We start from the raw sequence: 18,880 nt of genomic DNA on the forward strand, positions 1-18,880 counted from the left end.
GCGGGATCCCCCCTCTGTCCACCCGCTGGAACCTGGAAGCGTTCGACTCATTTGTGACAAGAGCCGCCGGCGTTACTACGGCCAAATCCATGTGACACGCTCCACTCGGCAGTGAGAGCTGCTGCATTATGTATTAAATCTACGTTCTCCTCCTCTACACACCTCTGCACAGCGCCGAGCTCTGTTCGGACACGTCTACGCCTCAGTGTGAATGATGAAACCGATGTCTCGAGGAGGAGGAATCACATTTGCTCCACTTTTCTCGGGACAGTTGTGGCTTTTTACTGCGGCAGCACTCTGGAAAGAAAACGAGGGACTCGTTACATGCAGTGTGGTGACAGTGTTTCGCTCATTATTGGCATTATTTAAAGACGGCTGGCAACATTCTTATTGCACTTGGATATTTAAAACTGACAAAAGACTTCAATAATTATTGTCAACAAATCCCGTGAGAAGACCAAACACCATTGTTGTCGAAGAACAATTAAAAACACATCAGTGAAGCCGCAGTGTTGTTCCTTCATCCCCATGAACACACACACACTGTAGTTAATTTTAACTTAATCCCACACACACACACACACGTTCTGCTGCCACTAATACTCACTACAAATGTGGATTAATCGAGTCAGCGTATCATATCTTAAAGCTACAGCATACGATGTTATTCTGACCACAGTTGGCTTCAAACTTGGTGGCAAATAGTTGACAAAGTTTCTGTGCACGAAGCCAGGTCCACAGAGATATAGTTTCCTCTGGTTGCTGCATGTCAAACCACCAAATAACGGTGAAAATACCCCCAAGAAAACACTCTCCAATCTGTGAAAAATACATGTTTTTCCAGCTCTGAAATTGCCTGGCCTGCACAGAGTCCTGAGCTCAACCCCGACCAACACCTCTGATGAGCTGTGAGCTGGACCCGATCACCCGACATCAGTGCTGGACCTCACTGACGCTCTCTTGGCTGAATGGGAGCAAATCCCTGCAGCCCGGTTCAAACATCTGGTGGAAAACAATGAAACCAACAAAGCAGCAGATTAACACCTTTTTTGTTTTTGGAAGGGCACGTTCAATAATGTCTGTTTCTTTCCATATCTACACCGTTTAAATGTCACGTATTTGTAGAAAAGTGCAAATGGAGAGTGACACACAACGGGAAGAGACTCCATCCGTTGGGGCTGTTGCAGCAGTCTGCAGCTTATTGCAGCAGCGGTGGACTCAAGTTCATTGAATAACTGAGTCATTTCTGGTGGAAGACGTCTGAACAAATCACATTGTGGTGCCAGTGACTTTAGGTTCCAACCCTGTTATTGTCTTTCGTTGTACGTCTCCTGTCTCGGCGGTTATAATCCTGATCCTTTGCCGTTTTAGTTTGCATTTTCAAAACACCCCCAACCTCGGAGATAAACGTCGTCTGAAAAACTGCAGCAAGATGCCTAAAAAAAAAAAAGCAGAAATAACTGCGTCTGCTATGAATGTGTTCCATCCGACTGCTTTTGTGTCTTGTGATTGTTCACTTCATCCATCGGCTGCTGGGACCAGACTTTACCGTGAAATTGGTCCCTCCCTCGCAAACAAAATAACATAATGTGTGCTCAGTTTTCGAGGCAGAGTTGCTGCACAATAGCAGCAATAACAGTCAGACGCCTCACATAAAGGGGATAATTGGATCACACACGTGTAAAAGCCTCGGCCGGAGATTATCTAAAAATCCTTGCAGGGGTGATAAACTTTTGAACCTTGGTTAAACACTCGCTGTACATTTTACTGTGTGGAATTTATGTGTCCAGTTTCTCAGCTGTGGAAAAAAAAATAGAAAAGAAAAGGAGTTTCTGCAATTACACAGATAGTAAAAGGTTGTTATTTATTTGGTGCAAAAAAACTGCTTTCATTTCATAGCAGAGTAATTTAGCTGAGCTTTCTTTAGCCGCTATAATTGGTCCCTTGATCAAACCTGTGTGATTGGAGAGCACAGCTGCTGGGAGAACGGACCAAAAGCCTTGTTTTATAATCATGGTACACAGCTACTTAAATCCATTTAACCCAAGTCTTTACATTCCTCCCGTTTCCTAAACTGAATATCAATTTCAGTCGAGATTAGCACAAACGCCACATTAAACACTGTAAGATGTATCTTTACACTGGCTTTAGATCTCAGCAAAAGTCAAATAACATACGTCAGAAATGTCACGTCCACCCGCCGGGGGGAAGCTTTATCATTGAAACACAGGCACTGATCTTTAACACAAGCAGAACACAAGCCCCCTGCAGTCAGTTGAAAGCTTTCTAAAGAGCTCATATGTGCAGGTTTAAGCTATCAGAGACGTGTTTTTATCATCTTTACCTCTCTCATAGGATGATAAATGATCATATTTAAATGCAAATAAGGCACAACTATCACATATCCGTGTTTTGTTTGCTCCGCTGTTCAGAAACACAAAGAGTAATTGAATAAAGGCAATATTTTCCCTCTCTGAAATTATTCAAACTCCCATAGCTGGCTCAGTGATGGAGGTCTCGGATGATGTTGCTTTGTTCTTTAACCACTCCAACAACACGTAACGATATCAGCGCAGCGTCAAATGACTCACTTACAGCCAAAGATGGATCACCATGAGGAGCAGCTGCCTCCGTGTTACCGGATAAAGAGGCTGTGATCAATCATTTGGGGGCGAAGCAGCAGCGGTACTCTGTGGATTCTGTCAAATGAAGAAACACTCGCAGTCCCATAACTGAGCCGTGACGGTTTACCACTCACTCGAGACGCTCTCAACAAATCAAAGCGCTCATATCTGGGGGGGGGGGGGGGAGCAAACACTGACCGAACATGGACGGAAAAGCCGACTGGCGCTCTGTCGAACGGGAGGGCAACATTTGTCAGACTGCTTGTTGACTAGATTCTTACTTAAAAAGGGTTCTATACAGACCCAGAGAAGGTCTTTTCATCATGGCATAAACGCACTTAATGCACCACCCAGCAACTGTGGCTCACGTCTCCGCTAATCCACGTCGACGTGTCCTCGACCGAGACACTTGACCCCAAATGGCTCCCGTCGGCCGTGCCATCGGTGTTTGAATGGGTGTGAATGACATGCGTGGTTAGAGACTGTTGACTGTTTCCTTGAATGAATTAAACCTCGGTCACATTGCTTTCCTTTCTCTCTCCTCATATTGCTGTCAGCTTCTACGACCCACAAACATGGATATATATATATATATATATATATATATATATATATATGAACGGTGGGCCGAGCTGGTCGCCCAAAGTCTCATTTAATTAATTTTCTTTTAAAATGCCTCCGACTGCAGGAAGATTCAAACATTTCTCTTCGTTTCACAGAAGAGAAAAGAGTGATTTGATGTAAAAACACTGATAATTTCTTTTTACATCACTTTGGCAAATAAAAAGAGATACATGAACGATTAACACAGGATTACAAGTGGGACTTGACATTGATGTTGGCTGAACGTCTCGTCTGCCTGGCTGAGTTGAAGAGGCTACGACGACTATTAGTTTAACACACTTCACTACTTTTTGACCTTCAGAGTTCCTGCATTAGATTGTAGTCGACACTGTGAAGCATCTACAGACTGCAGACATGAGGTTAAACAAGCAAAGGTATACTGCAGGATTGTAAGGGGCCTTTCTCATGTTCCAGTTTGTACATCCTCGATTCCTTTCCTCGCAAAACAAGGAGGTGAGGAAGAGGCGCAAGGAAAGAGGAGTCGAGGCAACAAGCCTCTCTTTTACATCACAGGTGGCCTCCTTACTCCTTGAGATGCATTTCTTTCGAAAATGGGACGTCCTTTAAGATGAAGCGCTAAAGTCTTTTATTCTGCAGACACATGATACGCTACCACAAGAGGTCAAGAAGGAGAATATATATATTTTCTTAAGTTGCTTGAACTGACCCTTAAACATCAACCATAGTGTGATGAAACGTCTGATTTTCTTCTTGTCACCTGAACCTCGCGTTCTGAAATGAAGTGTTGACTCTCTTGTTCTTCTTACAATAGGAAACCATCACCATGAGTATCAGCACAGCCACCTGGACCTGACCGCGCTCACACCTAAACTGGGTAAGAACACACAGTGAAGCAGTACGCTCGTTAGCTGGAGAGGCGACTTAAACATGTCACTGAAACCTGAAATAACAACGATAAATGTGGGAGGCATGCAGAAAAGTAAAGGATAAAAACCTCACCGTGCTGCAGCTTTTAAAGTAAAGTTCAAGGCTGCTCTTACTTTAAGTGGTGGTGATTGACCCGACTTGACTTTCCCCAAATGATCTGCCTCATTATCCGTCTCAAAAATAAAAGTGAGCCAAACAGTTCTTGTGATTGACTTTTTTTTTTTCAATTTCAAGGACAAAAGTATATCTTTCACGGGGAAATTAAAATCTGAGGAGCTGATAAAGAAGTCCTCGAGGTGGGGGGGGGGGGGGGAGGGAATGAAAAGCTAAACGTGTTTGATAAGCAAAGGATCTTCTGCGCGATTTGCTGCAGTTATTGAAAACTCAATTACTGTTATTGCATCCCATCTATTTCTCTAAATGTGATTTTCTGTGAAGGGAGATCAGCCTTTAGTCTGGAGTTAGTGCTCCCGCATCTAAACGGGCGATGAGATGAAACACTGTGGAATAAAAGAGGGAATCTGGCCTGACTTCTTATATATATATTTAAAAAGATCTTCCTCTATGATATTCTAAAAACCGCAGAGGCCGCAGTGTCGTTGAGTTCCCCCCCGTTAATGGTCCACATTCTGCACGCGCTCGTCTGCCTCTTAAACAGCACGGACCCTTTTTCACAGAGAAAATGGGTTTCAAAAGCACTTACAGCACCAAATAAAACTCTTCAAACAGCGCTTTTGAAGTCTATTTAGCTCCTGATGAGGGGATAGTAGCTGATGTGCATAATTCCACACTTTGCATAGTTCTGGACTTTGTGTTATTAACCCCACGTGGCAACGTTCTTGCAATATGGTGCTTTGAACCTCCGGCGCGGGAGGTTTGGTTGAAACATTCTGTGCAGAGTTGATTGTTATTGATCCTTTCTTTCTCACTTGGATTCGTTAGCCCACAGACAAATGAGACACGGTAAGTCATACACATACACACGGTGTTTATGTGTAGTTTTTTATTCCACATATATCATGCAGAGATCAAACATTCTTAACCTGCACACTGGGGGTCTTTTTTCTTTTGAGTGCTTGTGTGTATATATATTTTTTTTGTTGCTGTCACAACAATTCACGCTGCAGCATTACAGTCCATGACCTTTTAGTCCGATGTCAAAACTCTTCTTCACACATTATTTTTTACTCTTTCACTCCACCTAACCGGCTCTGTCTTCCCTACAAACCCCACGCTCAGTGGATGTCTCCCCTCTGCACCATATGTTCCTCGGTGTTGTGTGTGTGTCCCTGTCCTCCTTTCTGCAGTATAGTCACCCTAGTCCTATTTTTAAATCCAGCACCAGAGTCCCGTCCACACCCGCTGCGCCTCCTGACCCACGATGACTGGGCGTCTCAAATAGTGAAGCCGCGGGAGCTCCGCGCAGTGCAGGGATCACTGACGTCCAAACAGAACTGGTATAAAGCACAACGAGCCGACATTGAGCTGCTTAGACGCAGTTAACGGATGTAGTTTCCAGCTCAGAATGTGTGACGGCAAAGATTAGTAGATTTTATTGATGCTACAACTCGGCCACATTCAGTGAACAATAACCCTGAAATGCTCAAAGGACAAAAATCAAGGGGTTTAGTTTTCCTCGCTAGAAGAAACACTATAGAGTTTCTAAAATGTGGGAATATAGAAAATTCACAATTGACCCTTCGTTAAGTCCCGCCCCTTAAAACGAAGGCCAATCACAGCGTAGCATCGGTCATCTCCGACCGTCTGACGACTAACATTAATCACGCAAAAACTAATCCGACCACGAATGTAACGCTGATGCTAAAGTTAGCTGTTGTGGCTAGCCCTGTCGCGCGACCAACATGTAATCTCAGCTACATTACCACCTTCGTCTGAAGACATATTTTGTCTTTTATTTGGTTGAGTTGGTCATCGTGGTGTTTGTTCCACATTATTGGTTGTTGAAAAGGCGACTGCCCATTGTTCGGAAGGCACATTACAAAGTACCTGGCTAAATATTATGCAGAATGACTGCGGTGTTTTATGACATGATATTTGGGCAGTATAGCTTTTCTCTACTCTTAATAGTTTTTCCTCTGTGGAAAAATGTTTAGCATTTATTATTACGGTTGTGCAGGAATTCATAAAAGAAATGTTTTCCAAAATTTCCAAATTTCTGAGCAAATCTTTCAGATGAAAATCCAAATTTGGTGTGAAACTCCTTCAAGGTAGGGAGGAACAAAGGACAGCATCCGCAGCACAGTAACAGAAATAAACCAAGATTCCCTTATTTTTTAAGTATTTAAATGAGTCATAGAACATAATGTACAGTCAACCAGCGTCTATTGTGTCAGTGCATTGTTTGTACCAAATAAACACAATAGTGCAAGAAAGTTCTCATAAAGTGAAACAAAACTTCACGATATGAAGTTGGCTCCCGACCTGCAGCCGTAGCTTTAATAACTCAACGCTCTGTTACTGATTCTGGAGCAAATGGGTCGAAAATCGAAGCCGTTGTTTCCCAAAAAAGCCAAAAGCCCTCCGGCACGAGTCTCTCCCAATCCACACTTCTTTCCCCTACATCACACCTCGCTCTCGGCCTCCCCTTTCCTCTCCTCCAGTAGAGAACTCCCATGTGTGTGACCCATCTCTCTGACTGACTGTGCTCTGACTGCACCGCACCGCTTCCTCCCCCCTGTCCCCCCTCCCCCCCTGTAGAGAGACCCCAGCGGATGAACAACATCCTGACCTCGGCCACGGAGCCCTACGACCTGTCCCTGTCCAGATCCTTCCAGAACCTCAGCCATCTGCCGCCCTCCTACGAGCTGGCCCTAACGTCTGACTTAAGTAAATACTCCTCCTCTCTACACAGATTAAGTAGGTGGTCCTTCATTCGTCCTTCGTCGCATTGTTTTTGCCTGATGCACACACAAAAAAAAAAGAGAGAGAGACGGGGAATGACGTCACCTTCATGCCCCTGCGCATTAAAGGGTCGCCACATTCTCCGTGTCTGGCCTGATGAAAAACATCTGAATGTCCATTACAGAGACATGCATCATGATAAGCATCTCCAGATGTTTGGCGGCTCGTCATGCAGATCATCTTCTCACCTTTTTATGGAAATGAACTTCTTAAAATGCATGACGGCGCGCCGGAGCCTCCACTCTCATTCCCATCGACTCATCTATCGGCCCATCGACTGCCATCTAATTGCCGTGTAATTTGGCTCCATCTGCAGCCCATGTCATGTTGCTAATGTCTCCTAATGACATATTAACAGCCGAATAGCTTCTATTCGCCAACAAGATGGCGCTTTAATGTTTCAGCGATGCTACAGTTCATTATCTTCGCTGTGACATTTTCGGCTGGATGATGACGCGGATGCAGCGTCGGAGCATGCCCAGTGTTCTGCACATTGGTTGCATGTTGTTGATCTAGATTTTCTTATTACCGACTCATCTTTGATCAAACCAGGGAGTCTGTTGAGATACATTTCCTCTTTCACACTGTTTTCAATGTGGCGTATTGACTGATAGGTTGGACTTTTTCCAATTCAAGTTGATGGTGATCAGTGATGAAAATAACTAACGTTTGGTTTGAAAGCCGTCAAATGAACTTTGGGGATTCAGAAACTTTTGCATGTTTTTTTTTCTGGTTTGTTAAAAAGTGAGTGAAACGTAGCGAACACAGTAACTGTCAAACGTAAATATTGTAGAATATTTGTATGAAGTATCTCATTTTTGTCATGCTCCTTTTGCGCAGAATGTGGTTTAGAAGGTTGTAAATTAGTTTATTTGGGGCATTTAGGATTCAATTTAAAATGATATGTGAAGTTTGTAGATCGGTATCAGATGCAGTCGGCCTGATGTCCTGTTGTATGCCGGTTAACTTCAGTATAATGGAGTTAAACATGTAATGCAGATCGTGTAACTCATTTATTTAATCTGAATGTTCTCTTAGATGATACTGAGGTTTATAAAAAGCAGAATTGTGGGTGTATTTATCTCTTCTGCTTCAAACTGATGCAGAGCTCTAGAGGGTTTCACAAACGTGGTTCAAAACGAGCCTTTTAAAGCACCGGGCACAAACATATTTCATAAACTACTATTTTTAGTTGACTACTCGCACTTCAGATCCTCCGCTGGAGACCTCGTATTTCTCATGCGTCCACGTTTTTGAGATGACGTTGCGTTTGCGGCTGAACTCGTCTCTTCTCACAGCTTTTTACCTTCAGACTTCTTTTTTAAAACTCTCACGTAAACAGACGTCGAATACGTGCCGCTGAAGGTGCCGTCATTTGTCAGGCGTTTGGACTCCAGCACGACCGTGGAAACACGCTGCATGCTTTCTGGTGTGTTGTGTCGTGAGTTATCACATCCAACTGATTTGTTGACAGAAAATCTTTTCCCAAAAAAAAAACACATTTCCGTTTTCGCCTCAAGAAGCCGTTCTGTGTTTACGGTGATTCGTCAGTGAAAAACCCTGCAGGGTTTTTTTTCACAGCGTACGTTTTCCTTCAAAGCGTGATTTGCAGGAATGAATTCGATGCATAGCAGATTTTCAAATTGCTCCGCAGTTGAACGTAGCACGCGTGAATGCACCATTCACTGTCCTTGAATCCTACGAGACGTTACAGGCTGAAAGAAAGCCATTTAAATGTGTCTTTGGTTGTGCGATAGAAAAACATGCTTCGGTGCAATCTCCCCTCAGCGCGTTCAACATTCGTCTTTTATACGTTTGCCTTCTCTCTCTCTCTCTCTCTCTTTCCCCCTTATCAACTCTGGGCTTTGCTCTTATCTCGTTGGAGCCTTGTACACACACAGAAAAACCACAGAGATGAATCAACGCTGAACTACAAAGAAGCTTTTCGAATTTTGAGACAGGAGCCCTGCAGAATTTGTCAAACGAGCAAGCGAAGTCGTCCCTTGAACAAAGCACTTCCACTGGGGAAAAGAAAAAATGTGTGGGGGGGGGGGTTAAGCATGAGTGAAGTCTTTGGAAACAGGCCTAAAAGCAATATAATTAGTTAATATTTTAATTAAACCATCTAGGGAGATGGTGATGGCTAAATTAAATTAGTGTGGTTTGTTTCAAACTATGTGTGTGTGTGTGTGTGTGTGTGTGTGTGTGTGTGTGTGTGTGTGTGTGTGTGTGTGTGTGTGCCTGCTCTTCCATCCCGCCCGTCCTTCAGCGATGTCAACGAGGCTGCGATCGAGGACGTTGCTCTGAAGCAACGCGCTTCATCTCCTCCAAGGAGGCTGCACAAAATCTTGCCCGTCTCCGTCGTCTTTCATCTTAATCACCCTAAAAGGGATTAAAACACCTTTTTACCAACAAACAAGCCACCTTTAATCCTCCCAAAAAGAAAAACAATTAAATGAAATTGATGCGTTTTCCCCCTTTTTTTTATTTCGCCGCTTGAAACCTCTCTAAAGATCACTTTATAATTGATGTTCCACCAGTTTCACGAGTGTTCGTGCATTACATGATTACAGTCTTCTGTGATCAATAGCTGACACATAAATATACTGTTTATATTGAATGTAATCTAGCAGAGTGGGAGCTGGGGTTTAATTAGCCACCGTGAGCCGTTTCCTGTGTTTGCAGCACCGCCTCACGCTCGGGACCTTTTGGGCCTCTCGCAATCATGTTAATTGTAAAGTGCTGCATTTTATCGGCGCCACAGATGAGATGGAGCATTATGCGTCGCCCCTCCTAAATCTTTTCAGTCACTTAAAGTGTAAACGGTGTAACATGTGTACACTCGTAAAAAGAGCTGGTCTTAAATCAAGTGGCGGAAAAAGGCAGTTATAGAGGAAGTGTGTTTGGAGCTGTGTCTCTTCGAGGGAGCAGAAAAAAGCTTTTTGTCCTCAAATAGTGGCCGAAGTCCTTATTTAGAGAGGCCTGATTTCTCCTGATTGAATTCGATTGATTGATTTTTTTGCTTTCGTGTCATGCATACAACATGCCGAACCCTCGTGGGTTTATAAGACTCCAGATATACGTAGAGCTGCAGTGGTCAAACATTTCATTCATTTACCAAATGACATGTTATTTCACCGCTTGGCCTTGAACTAAATATTCTTCTCTTCTCTCCGAGGCTCGGCAAATAAAATCTGCTACAGCAAAAGGTTCCTTTCATGAACTCGACTTTTTTATAATCATCCAGACAAAAAGAAATCAACATAATTGGAGGTCATCCCTTATGTCCTCGTAGATAGGACAGCGAACGGCTAATGGTTGTGTTCCAGTGCACATTGTTTAAGTTATACTTCACATTAAGTTCTGCACTGTACTTATTCTTTATGAGAATACACCTTTTGTTTACATCATATATAAGTTTAATTTATTTGAGTACATAAAATCACCACTGCCTCTGTGTTGACAAAGTAAATGTAGAAAATGGTACGTTTACACATCAGCTCTGATTCTAACAAACAGTCACGTCCTACTCACCACAACACTGATCAGTGACGCTTCAAACTGTGACACTCTATGTTGTCCTTGCATGCAGTTCCTTTTCAAAATAAACTTCCATGTTCACAGGAAACGTACAGTTTCATCACTTTAGGTTTATTTACACAACGAAACTCTTAAAAGATTGCAGATTGGGTTCAAAAACGTTTCTCATGTAGAATAATTATGTTACAGAAGTTATTTAATAAAACTTAAGGTTTAAATAACGTTACATTTTAGTTTCATACGGGACATGAACAGACAGTCCTGTGTCTGTTTGACCCCTCCATCCTCCGCTCCCCCGACGCAGACTTTCTTGCTCTTTATACTACATCAGCTGCTCTGACGGTCTAATAATGACGTGGAGTCGTACAGATGTACGGCCCCATACAGATGCTAAAGGGAGTCTCGGTTTGTTGAGTTTCTCCGTTTAAAAGAAATGCCTTTTCATTCACTAATTATTTCCAGGTGCTTCTGTTTTGCGGTTGCTGGAAAGTTGCCATTAAGGGCAGCGAACGCTATTAGCACAGAATTCTTTACATTAAAAGTTTTCCAGGAAATCAATAAGCATATTCCCTCCTGTTCCTGGTCAACTTTCTACATATTTTTGGTCCTTTTTTGACCTGAAACAGAACACAACTTAAGCGTTGATCAGCACACGATCCACCCTCTAAACGTTTGTTTGGGAAATATATCAGAATATGGAAGCGACAGTATTTCAGTTATAAAGAGTCAGAGCTGCAGGCGACCAGTGTGACGTGACCCACCTCCCGGTTGTTTGATTTGTTTGTTTCTTCTTATCTGAGTCTTGTTTTTTTATTTGAGATGTTAGGTGTCTTTCCGTATCATAGCAGGACATGATACAGTACATTCCTACCACGTCAACATTTGAGTGTATAATCGCCACCGATCTCTCCCACTGACTGGCGTTTGACCTATCGACGGCGCTATGGGCCACGGCGTCTCGATTGTCTGTATACTTGTAGCCTCTGGTTGAGTTTCGTTGACATTTTCTGCCATAATGTCACATCTAAACCGAGCCCTCGGGGGACAAACGCTGGAGCACATCGCCACGGCACAAAAAATGGGCCTTCTTCATTAGGAATGCACAGAGCAGTGGACATGAAACCCCTCATGGACGGACAATAAGGTGACCTTCTGCATCCAGACACGACATCTCTCCCAGAGAGCCAAGCATCCGTGACGCGGCGCGCACCTAAAAACCATCCATTCGACCTCTGTGTTCTGCAATAATTAACTACTGCAGAGGTAACAACCCCTCAGCCGCAACAGTTCATCACAGAGCTTCTGTGGTAGCGTCCCCCTGTGTGCTAGCGCTGCCAAAAAAGCAGGTAGATAAAAGTCTGCTGAGAGCTGATTGCCGCCTGTGGTTAATACAGCCGTAAATGACTTAACAATTAGGAGTGGAGCCCAGTGGAGAGACCGACCTGCTTTCTGGCAGAGGAAATAAACAACTGGTTGACCGTTGAGGCACAACATGAAGTGTTGAGTCCTCTTGACGCTGAAGGACAACTACACAGATGAGAGTCTGCTGCTGTTCGGTTTTTTTTTCAGAGATAACTATAACGAGAACTATTCAAAACAGTTTGAATCACCTCATCCCCTGCAACAGCAGCCAGAAAGTGCAGCACAGATATAACGGGAACCTGTCAAATATTTCCTCCCTTATGCTTTTCAATCCCTCGTGGCCCTTGTGGTCCGAAGGGCCCGTTTCACTAAAGGGATTTGTGAGCACTGCTTACGAGCAGATTTCAAATTGTGGCGGTGTCATAAATTATGGGAGCTTGTTAATTGCAGTTAGCTTTTGCAAGTCCTGCGGGGCTCTTGCATGCTTATGCATGGGTTGCAATAATTATTAGAGTGCCCACGATACCAGTATTGTAAATGCCTCCGATGCAGCCTAAACTGTTAGATCAGTCTATGCGGCAATCTTTGAACACGTTATCATATCATTTTAGCAGCTCATTTACGCTACACAGGAACAACACGTGTCACTCGCTACTCGATCCGTACATCCTGCCTGATCGGTTCTGCACATGTGCAAACTCTTACTACACACCAGTGGTTAAACAATCTTTTGCACTCGTATTTTTTCCTTGATAGTGCTGGAGAAGAGCTAGTTAATGTTAGCTGTTAGCTCCATTCTTCACTGTGCTGCCCACCGGCTGCTAACAGCTAACGTATACGGAGGTTGCATTCTGATGCGTTCAAGCTTCGTTCCGTAAAGATTTGTATTGGGGTGAAGGTAAATCATTCCTTTATCATACATATTCAAAACTAATATACATGTATTTGGTTTTAACACACTGGTATGGTATCAGTACTCCACATCAGCCGATCAGGAAGGAAAAAATGGTATCTCTAATAATAATGTGTTGATTTTTGAAATGTGTCAAAAATATGCAGGAGAGGGAATTATCTCCATGCTGCAAATTGCAACTTGCATGTTGTGAAAGTTGAAATGGGCCCCAGGTGCTGTTTCATGACTCAAATATGTTGTGGTCTTAATGCCCCACTATGACAAAAAGACTTCCCCAAGTGTGTACTATACTAAAAAGTATAGATTTGTCTGGAATGCAGCAGGGTTGTGAGTGTTCTTGGACGGCCTTCTAGGAAATGTAGGACTCAGTAGAGTAGTCCACGAGTGTATTTAGTCATATTAAGGCCGTCAATCTTGATACGGCAGTCGTCTCCCTCTGATAACCTTTGTCTTCTTGCTCCTCAGGTGATAAGGATGTAGATGAGTACTACATGAGGAAGCATCACCATCCTGACTTTGGCGGCCGTGGTCCGACCCACATGGTGAAGCTGAATGCAGATCCCCAGCAGCATCAGCAGCATCAGCACCAGCAGCATCAGCAGCAGCATCAGCAGCAGCATCAGCAGCAGCGGCAGCGTCCCCGCCGAGTCCAGAGGGCCATGTCCCAGGACCACGTCCTGTCCCCTCCCAGGACGCCACGCCGCGGGGACTACGGCTTGTCTTCGTACGGCGTCATGGCGGCTGCCGCGTACAGCAGCAGCCGCCACCTCTCGGAGGAGCAGCTGCTGTCGGCGGACCGCCTCCACTCCCAGGATCCCCTGCTGTCCCCGGCGATGAGGCGCGACAAGTTTCGGGAGAAGGCGATGGCGCGGGCGATGTCGCACGCCGACATGCTGATGCCCGTCACGCCGGTCATGGACCGCCACAAGATGACCAAGATGCACTCTCAACCCACTGCCTCTAACGACTCCTACAACACGCTGACGGTCAACCACCAAGCGCCCACGTCTAAGAGGCAGGCGTTTGCCTCCCGACGAACACACACGGTGGACCACCTACAGTACATTCCCGGCCATCACCACACATACCGCACTGCCAGTAAGAACGAGGTAACTGTTTAACTGCCGAGTGGTTGGCTGAAGGATTCCTGAGACACACCAAGGACGTCAAGGGAAATCTCCTGAGCAGATATACGTTCTGTCTTCGTATGACAACAACCTCCTACATTAAAAAAAATGTCCTGCTTTTTAGCACAAGCTTCCTGTGTCATCCAGAATCGACCCCGGCAAAGACTTCTCTCTCTTAGAGCATCATAAGGGCTTTGCTCGTTGACACAAAGACGGATCCTTCATGTCACACGTTTGACAGCCTGAAGAAAATATTTTTTAAACTCGACATGGGACTGGCAGGGAATTGTATCAACTTTATAAATATATAAATATATTATATTTACTATTTGTATTTTCAGTCCTTGTTATAGCTTTAGAGATTGACTGATGTAAGCACTTCAAAGAGGTGCCCCTTAAAATTGCCCCATTTCAGCGATGAAGTGGATTTGTGGGTTAAAAAGCACAATTAATGAATTCCCTTTGGTTTATTTTACTCTTCTTCTTTGGTAAATAGCCAGAACATATCAGCTTATTAGTAAAAACAGAGATTACTTCTGTTGCATACAATAGAAGATTGTAAATAGGCTAAATTAGCGGCATTAAAACAAGAAAAACTGGCCTTTTTTGATAATATCGTTTTGTTTTCTCCCACCTGGAATCTATCCTGGATTCCCAATTAATAATTTTCTCATTTTAGATAAGGCAAAAATCGACTATTTCCACAGATGTCTGCAAAATATGTGGATGTTATATGTATATGGGGAGTATTTTTTTCTGTTTTACCTCTGCTTGTAGCAGAATAGAGTAGGAGTAGAACGGACATTAAGACGTTTTCCGAGGTAATTTGTCAAGTGCAAAGGAAAATGGTGATTGTTGTTACACGTATCCGTGAAGTGTTGCTCGCCGGGAAGAGAGCGGACGAAGCTCTGGAGACAGATGGCTGGCTAGTTAGCTAGTTAGCTCGTCCTTCTCCAGAGCACCGGAGAGAGAGAGGCAGAGGGAACATTGGACCCAGCGCTTGCTGCTTGGCACCAATCCGCTGTTGGGCTCATTTTCTATTATGTGTAAAGTGTAGCATTAAAGCATGGTGGAATTAGCATGCTAGCTAACTAGCCAGCTTAGAGTTAGCTTAATTTCACCATGCTTTAATGCTACCCTGGTTACAGAAAATAAGCTGATCAAATTTGCCAATCATCTGGAGATAGATATGTGCTTTCCTACTCTGTGACAAGAGTGTGTGGATGAAGCATTAAGTTGTAAAATTGTACGCATTTATTCTATAAGCTTTGTTACTTTACTTCTTACTGTAAAACATCACCTCAGTGAGACCGCGACTTCCCTTAAGTCGGTTTAGTTTATACAGAAGTGGTTAGCAATGGCAATGATACACATAAAAATGGCCGCCGCCCAATCCTGCTACGTTTGTTTTGCATGGGAATGTCTGTTCTACTCTATTCTATTTCTATGGAAACAACCTTTTACCACTGCCGACTGGCAGCTTCAGTCTGCAAACATAACTCCACATGTGAAATTAGAGCCCAAAAATTGATGAATTTCTGTTCACACATTTCCTTTACTTCATCATCCATGAGGATGTCACGCCCACTCTTCTCGGTTTGTGATTGGCCAGCTGCTTCCATCTCTACAGATCAGGTACCCGTTATGTCGGAGCTCATAGCTCGTAGTTTTGACGCTGTGTTGACTGAAACAATCAAAAGGACGTCATAAACACTAGTCAGTCAAGCATTAATTAAAACTGTGAACTGTTCGTCCAGATGTTTTCATTAAAGCAATGCCTTATTGTATGGAATCTCATGTGCTCTTAATTGAACAATCATGCTTTTATCGCTTGTCTTGTTGTCTTAGCTTTTTGTTCAATATTATGGATTATAGTTTACCAGCAGAACCAGCAGTAAAAGCCCTGGACAGTGATGGATGATGCAGTACATATACCTCAAAAACACTAAATTCAATTAAAGGACTCTCAAACTTTAAGAGGAAAACAATCAATACGTACTAGAGGGTATTTCTATTCGAAATGTGTCACATTAATCACATTAACTGAATCAGCTTTGTTGTAGGTTTATGGTGCTTTTTGTTTTCAGCAGTTTGGTCAGTTCAGGTCGGATTAGGGCCTCTGGTCTGTTTAAAATGACTAATACCTGAGTGGATCCAAATGGACTCTCTATCGGCTCTGATCCAACGGTGGCTCATGATCACTGCAGGAGAATAACTTTTATTTTTAACGCCGATGGATTGTGTGAGGTGCATGAAAGAGTATCATGCGACTGTTTAGACAGACAAAAGTACGTCTATAAATCCACATGGATTCCACCATGGTGGAATTATAACTTCCTGGTCGGTCACGTAAAGCCATTGGGCCCAAAAACATTCATACACATACAAGACATCTGTAAATCAGTGGATACATTTTTTGGAAGTAAATAATTTTCCTGATACAAACGCTTGAATAGGTCCTAAAATTTGTAAAATTAACAAATAGCTGAATCCAGAGTTACTCTCCCTTCGAGAACAAGACTAAACCGTGGGCTGGGAGGTGGGGCTAAAGGAAATTCTAGTGAGCGTGCTCTATGGGCCCGATAATGTGGAAGATCAGGACAATTTTATTACTGGAAGTTAAACTTTTTTTGCTTAATGCGCCACTGAACAACTTTTATAGCAATGAACGTGGCCACGCCTCCAATGCTGTATCTGTATACGTCTGCTGCGTTGATTCTTTCGCTAGAATTAGCAACAGTTGGAGCAAGTGCTGCTAGCTACTTTTATCGGAAAATAATTATCAACACTGGGCTGGATTTTCAGCTGGATAATGTTTAAAATCTAGCTTAAGTTTCACCAATGTTACCTACCCAAGCTTTTAAGTCCCAAATCAAGATGGTGAGTCCAGAATGCGGACCCATGAAGACCTCTACTAAAGAGTCCAAAGGCCTTGACAATATGCTTGTTTTTTTACCCTCAAACTGTTTGACAATAAACAATCTTTCAGTATGAAAATCTTTGTATTTCCTAGACTTGCACTGTCCATTCCCTAAAATGTCAAGAACAATTATGAAATCCTTAGAGATCAACATTCATCAGATGAAAACCTTAATGTACCAGTAAAACAACAGGAACATTGTTGATCAGATATTTAAGTTGTACGCTACTGTATATAAAGAATACGATGTATGTCTCATTACACATAAATCCATGGGTATGTTGCAATGGGTCTCGTTGCACATTTTTTCTTCATCTGTCTATGTTGTGTTTTTAATAATCGATGACCTTGTAGGGATGTGGAAAGTTGGCCAAATGAATTACACAAATTCATTTTCTTTAATTTATCGTAACTTTGATGTGCTGATTTCCTTTCTTTTTATGCCAGGACTGTATGAAATGATGTCAATTAGAGATTGTTTTTTTCCCCCCAAATTACTGTCTTTGTACATATAATGTGTGATTTGTTTTTTGGAGGTAATGAAGTTCATTTGATAGCTATCGGTGAGAGAGGGTGTTATTTCTTCAGTAGACTGCTTCAGAGGGATATCTGTACCCTTCCACCTCGCTCAACTAATCTAATCAAACTTCTTGTCACTTAATTAATAATGATGTCATCCCAAGAGCCTTTTTATCTATGTGCAATATTTGCTCGTCGTGCAGCATAACTATAGCCACTTCTAAAATGTTGTGAGGTTCATTCGCTGCCATAAAGGCGTTGTTGTCCTTTTTCCATTTAGAGCTGTTGTCTTTAATAGTCAAAGAGGAGGTTTGTTTTGTAATAGACCCAAATGTGGTGTGAATGAAACAGGTGTCTGTGTAATTGCACAAATAACTGGAAGGTTAAAGGCTTCAAAACAACAAAATACGACTGTTCTTGTGCATTTTCTGTTTGTTTACAAACTATTAAAGCACATCATGTGTGTTGTATACATCGATTTAATCCCTGACATATTCATGGTTAGTGGCATCACACAGGACTTCCCCACATTGTGTGAAAAATAATGCAGATGTAAAAATGTTACGGTCCAGTTTTGAGTCATAAATCCTGGAGGTGAGCTGGTATTTTTACTGTCGGCTCTGTCGACCAAATTAATTACATTTCGGACGGGAGTTTGGTTAAAAGTTTTAAAGTGAGGACATTTCTCCAGTAAGACGAAACAGGCTAGAGCTATTAGTATTCAAGCCCTTGCACAATGATGATTCTACTGTTGACTGAACTTGATTCTTTTTGTACTTTTAAATAATCTAAATTAGCTGTCAGCACTATAGAGAGCTAAAGTTATGGCTTTCTGTTCCACCAGCTTAGGAAACTCACTGCAGAATTAGAACTTCTTTCATTTATATAAGACAATTCTACATCCACTGCAGCAGTAAATAAAACCGTTATGATTTTAACAAAGTTAAACAACGATTACCTTGTGAGTACAGAAACAACTTGCACCAAAAGGCTGTATTCTTTTAGTTATTAGAGCTGTTATGAGAGTAACCAGACCTTAGCATTGAAAGCAAATCACATCCATACACGGTTAGTAATATACAGTAGTTAAAAAAAAGAATAATACATATACCATTTTTTGTTTTTAACGCACTGGTATCGGATCGTTATCGGTAAGGATAAAATGTTATCGGAACATTTATAGTTTCTACAATTGTCAATAGGATTTTGAATGAGGATTTCCTACCTCTGGAACAGAACGTTGACGTTTGTTTATCTAGGTTATCTCTAATTTGTTCATTATACTTAACATTTAACATTTGTTTTGTTGGTGTTGTAACTCCTTTAGCTTATGTACGTTTATCCATAAAGGTAAGACTTGGGTGCCCAGTCATTCTTACTCTTCCTGTTGCTTTGCCTCCTCCATCACAGGGTTGTTTTTGCATTTCATCAAAGAGAGCAC

General features: G+C 42.6%; 1 protein-coding gene across 1 annotated transcript in view; it reads left to right on the forward strand.

Moving 5' to 3' along the window:
• The window catches only part of LOC306709334 (shisa family member 6), a gene marked incomplete at both ends in the record, with an annotated part of 63,242 nt that extends 49,248 nt beyond the window's left edge, over window positions 1–13,994 (forward strand). Inside the window, 4 exons of the mRNA XM_079177417.1 lie at window positions 4,021–4,083; window positions 5,079–5,099; window positions 6,855–6,983; window positions 13,339–13,994. Coding sequence (XP_079033543.1) covers window positions 4,021–4,083; window positions 5,079–5,099; window positions 6,855–6,983; window positions 13,339–13,994 — 869 coding nt within the window. The remainder of the gene's footprint in view (window positions 1–4,020; window positions 4,084–5,078; window positions 5,100–6,854; window positions 6,984–13,338) is intronic.
• Window positions 13,995–18,880: the final 4,886 nt, after the last annotated feature.

Source organism: Pholis gunnellus (assembly GCF_910591455.1).
Source record: "Pholis gunnellus genome assembly, chromosome: 17".
Lineage (NCBI taxonomy): Eukaryota > Metazoa > Chordata > Actinopteri > Perciformes > Pholidae > Pholis > Pholis gunnellus.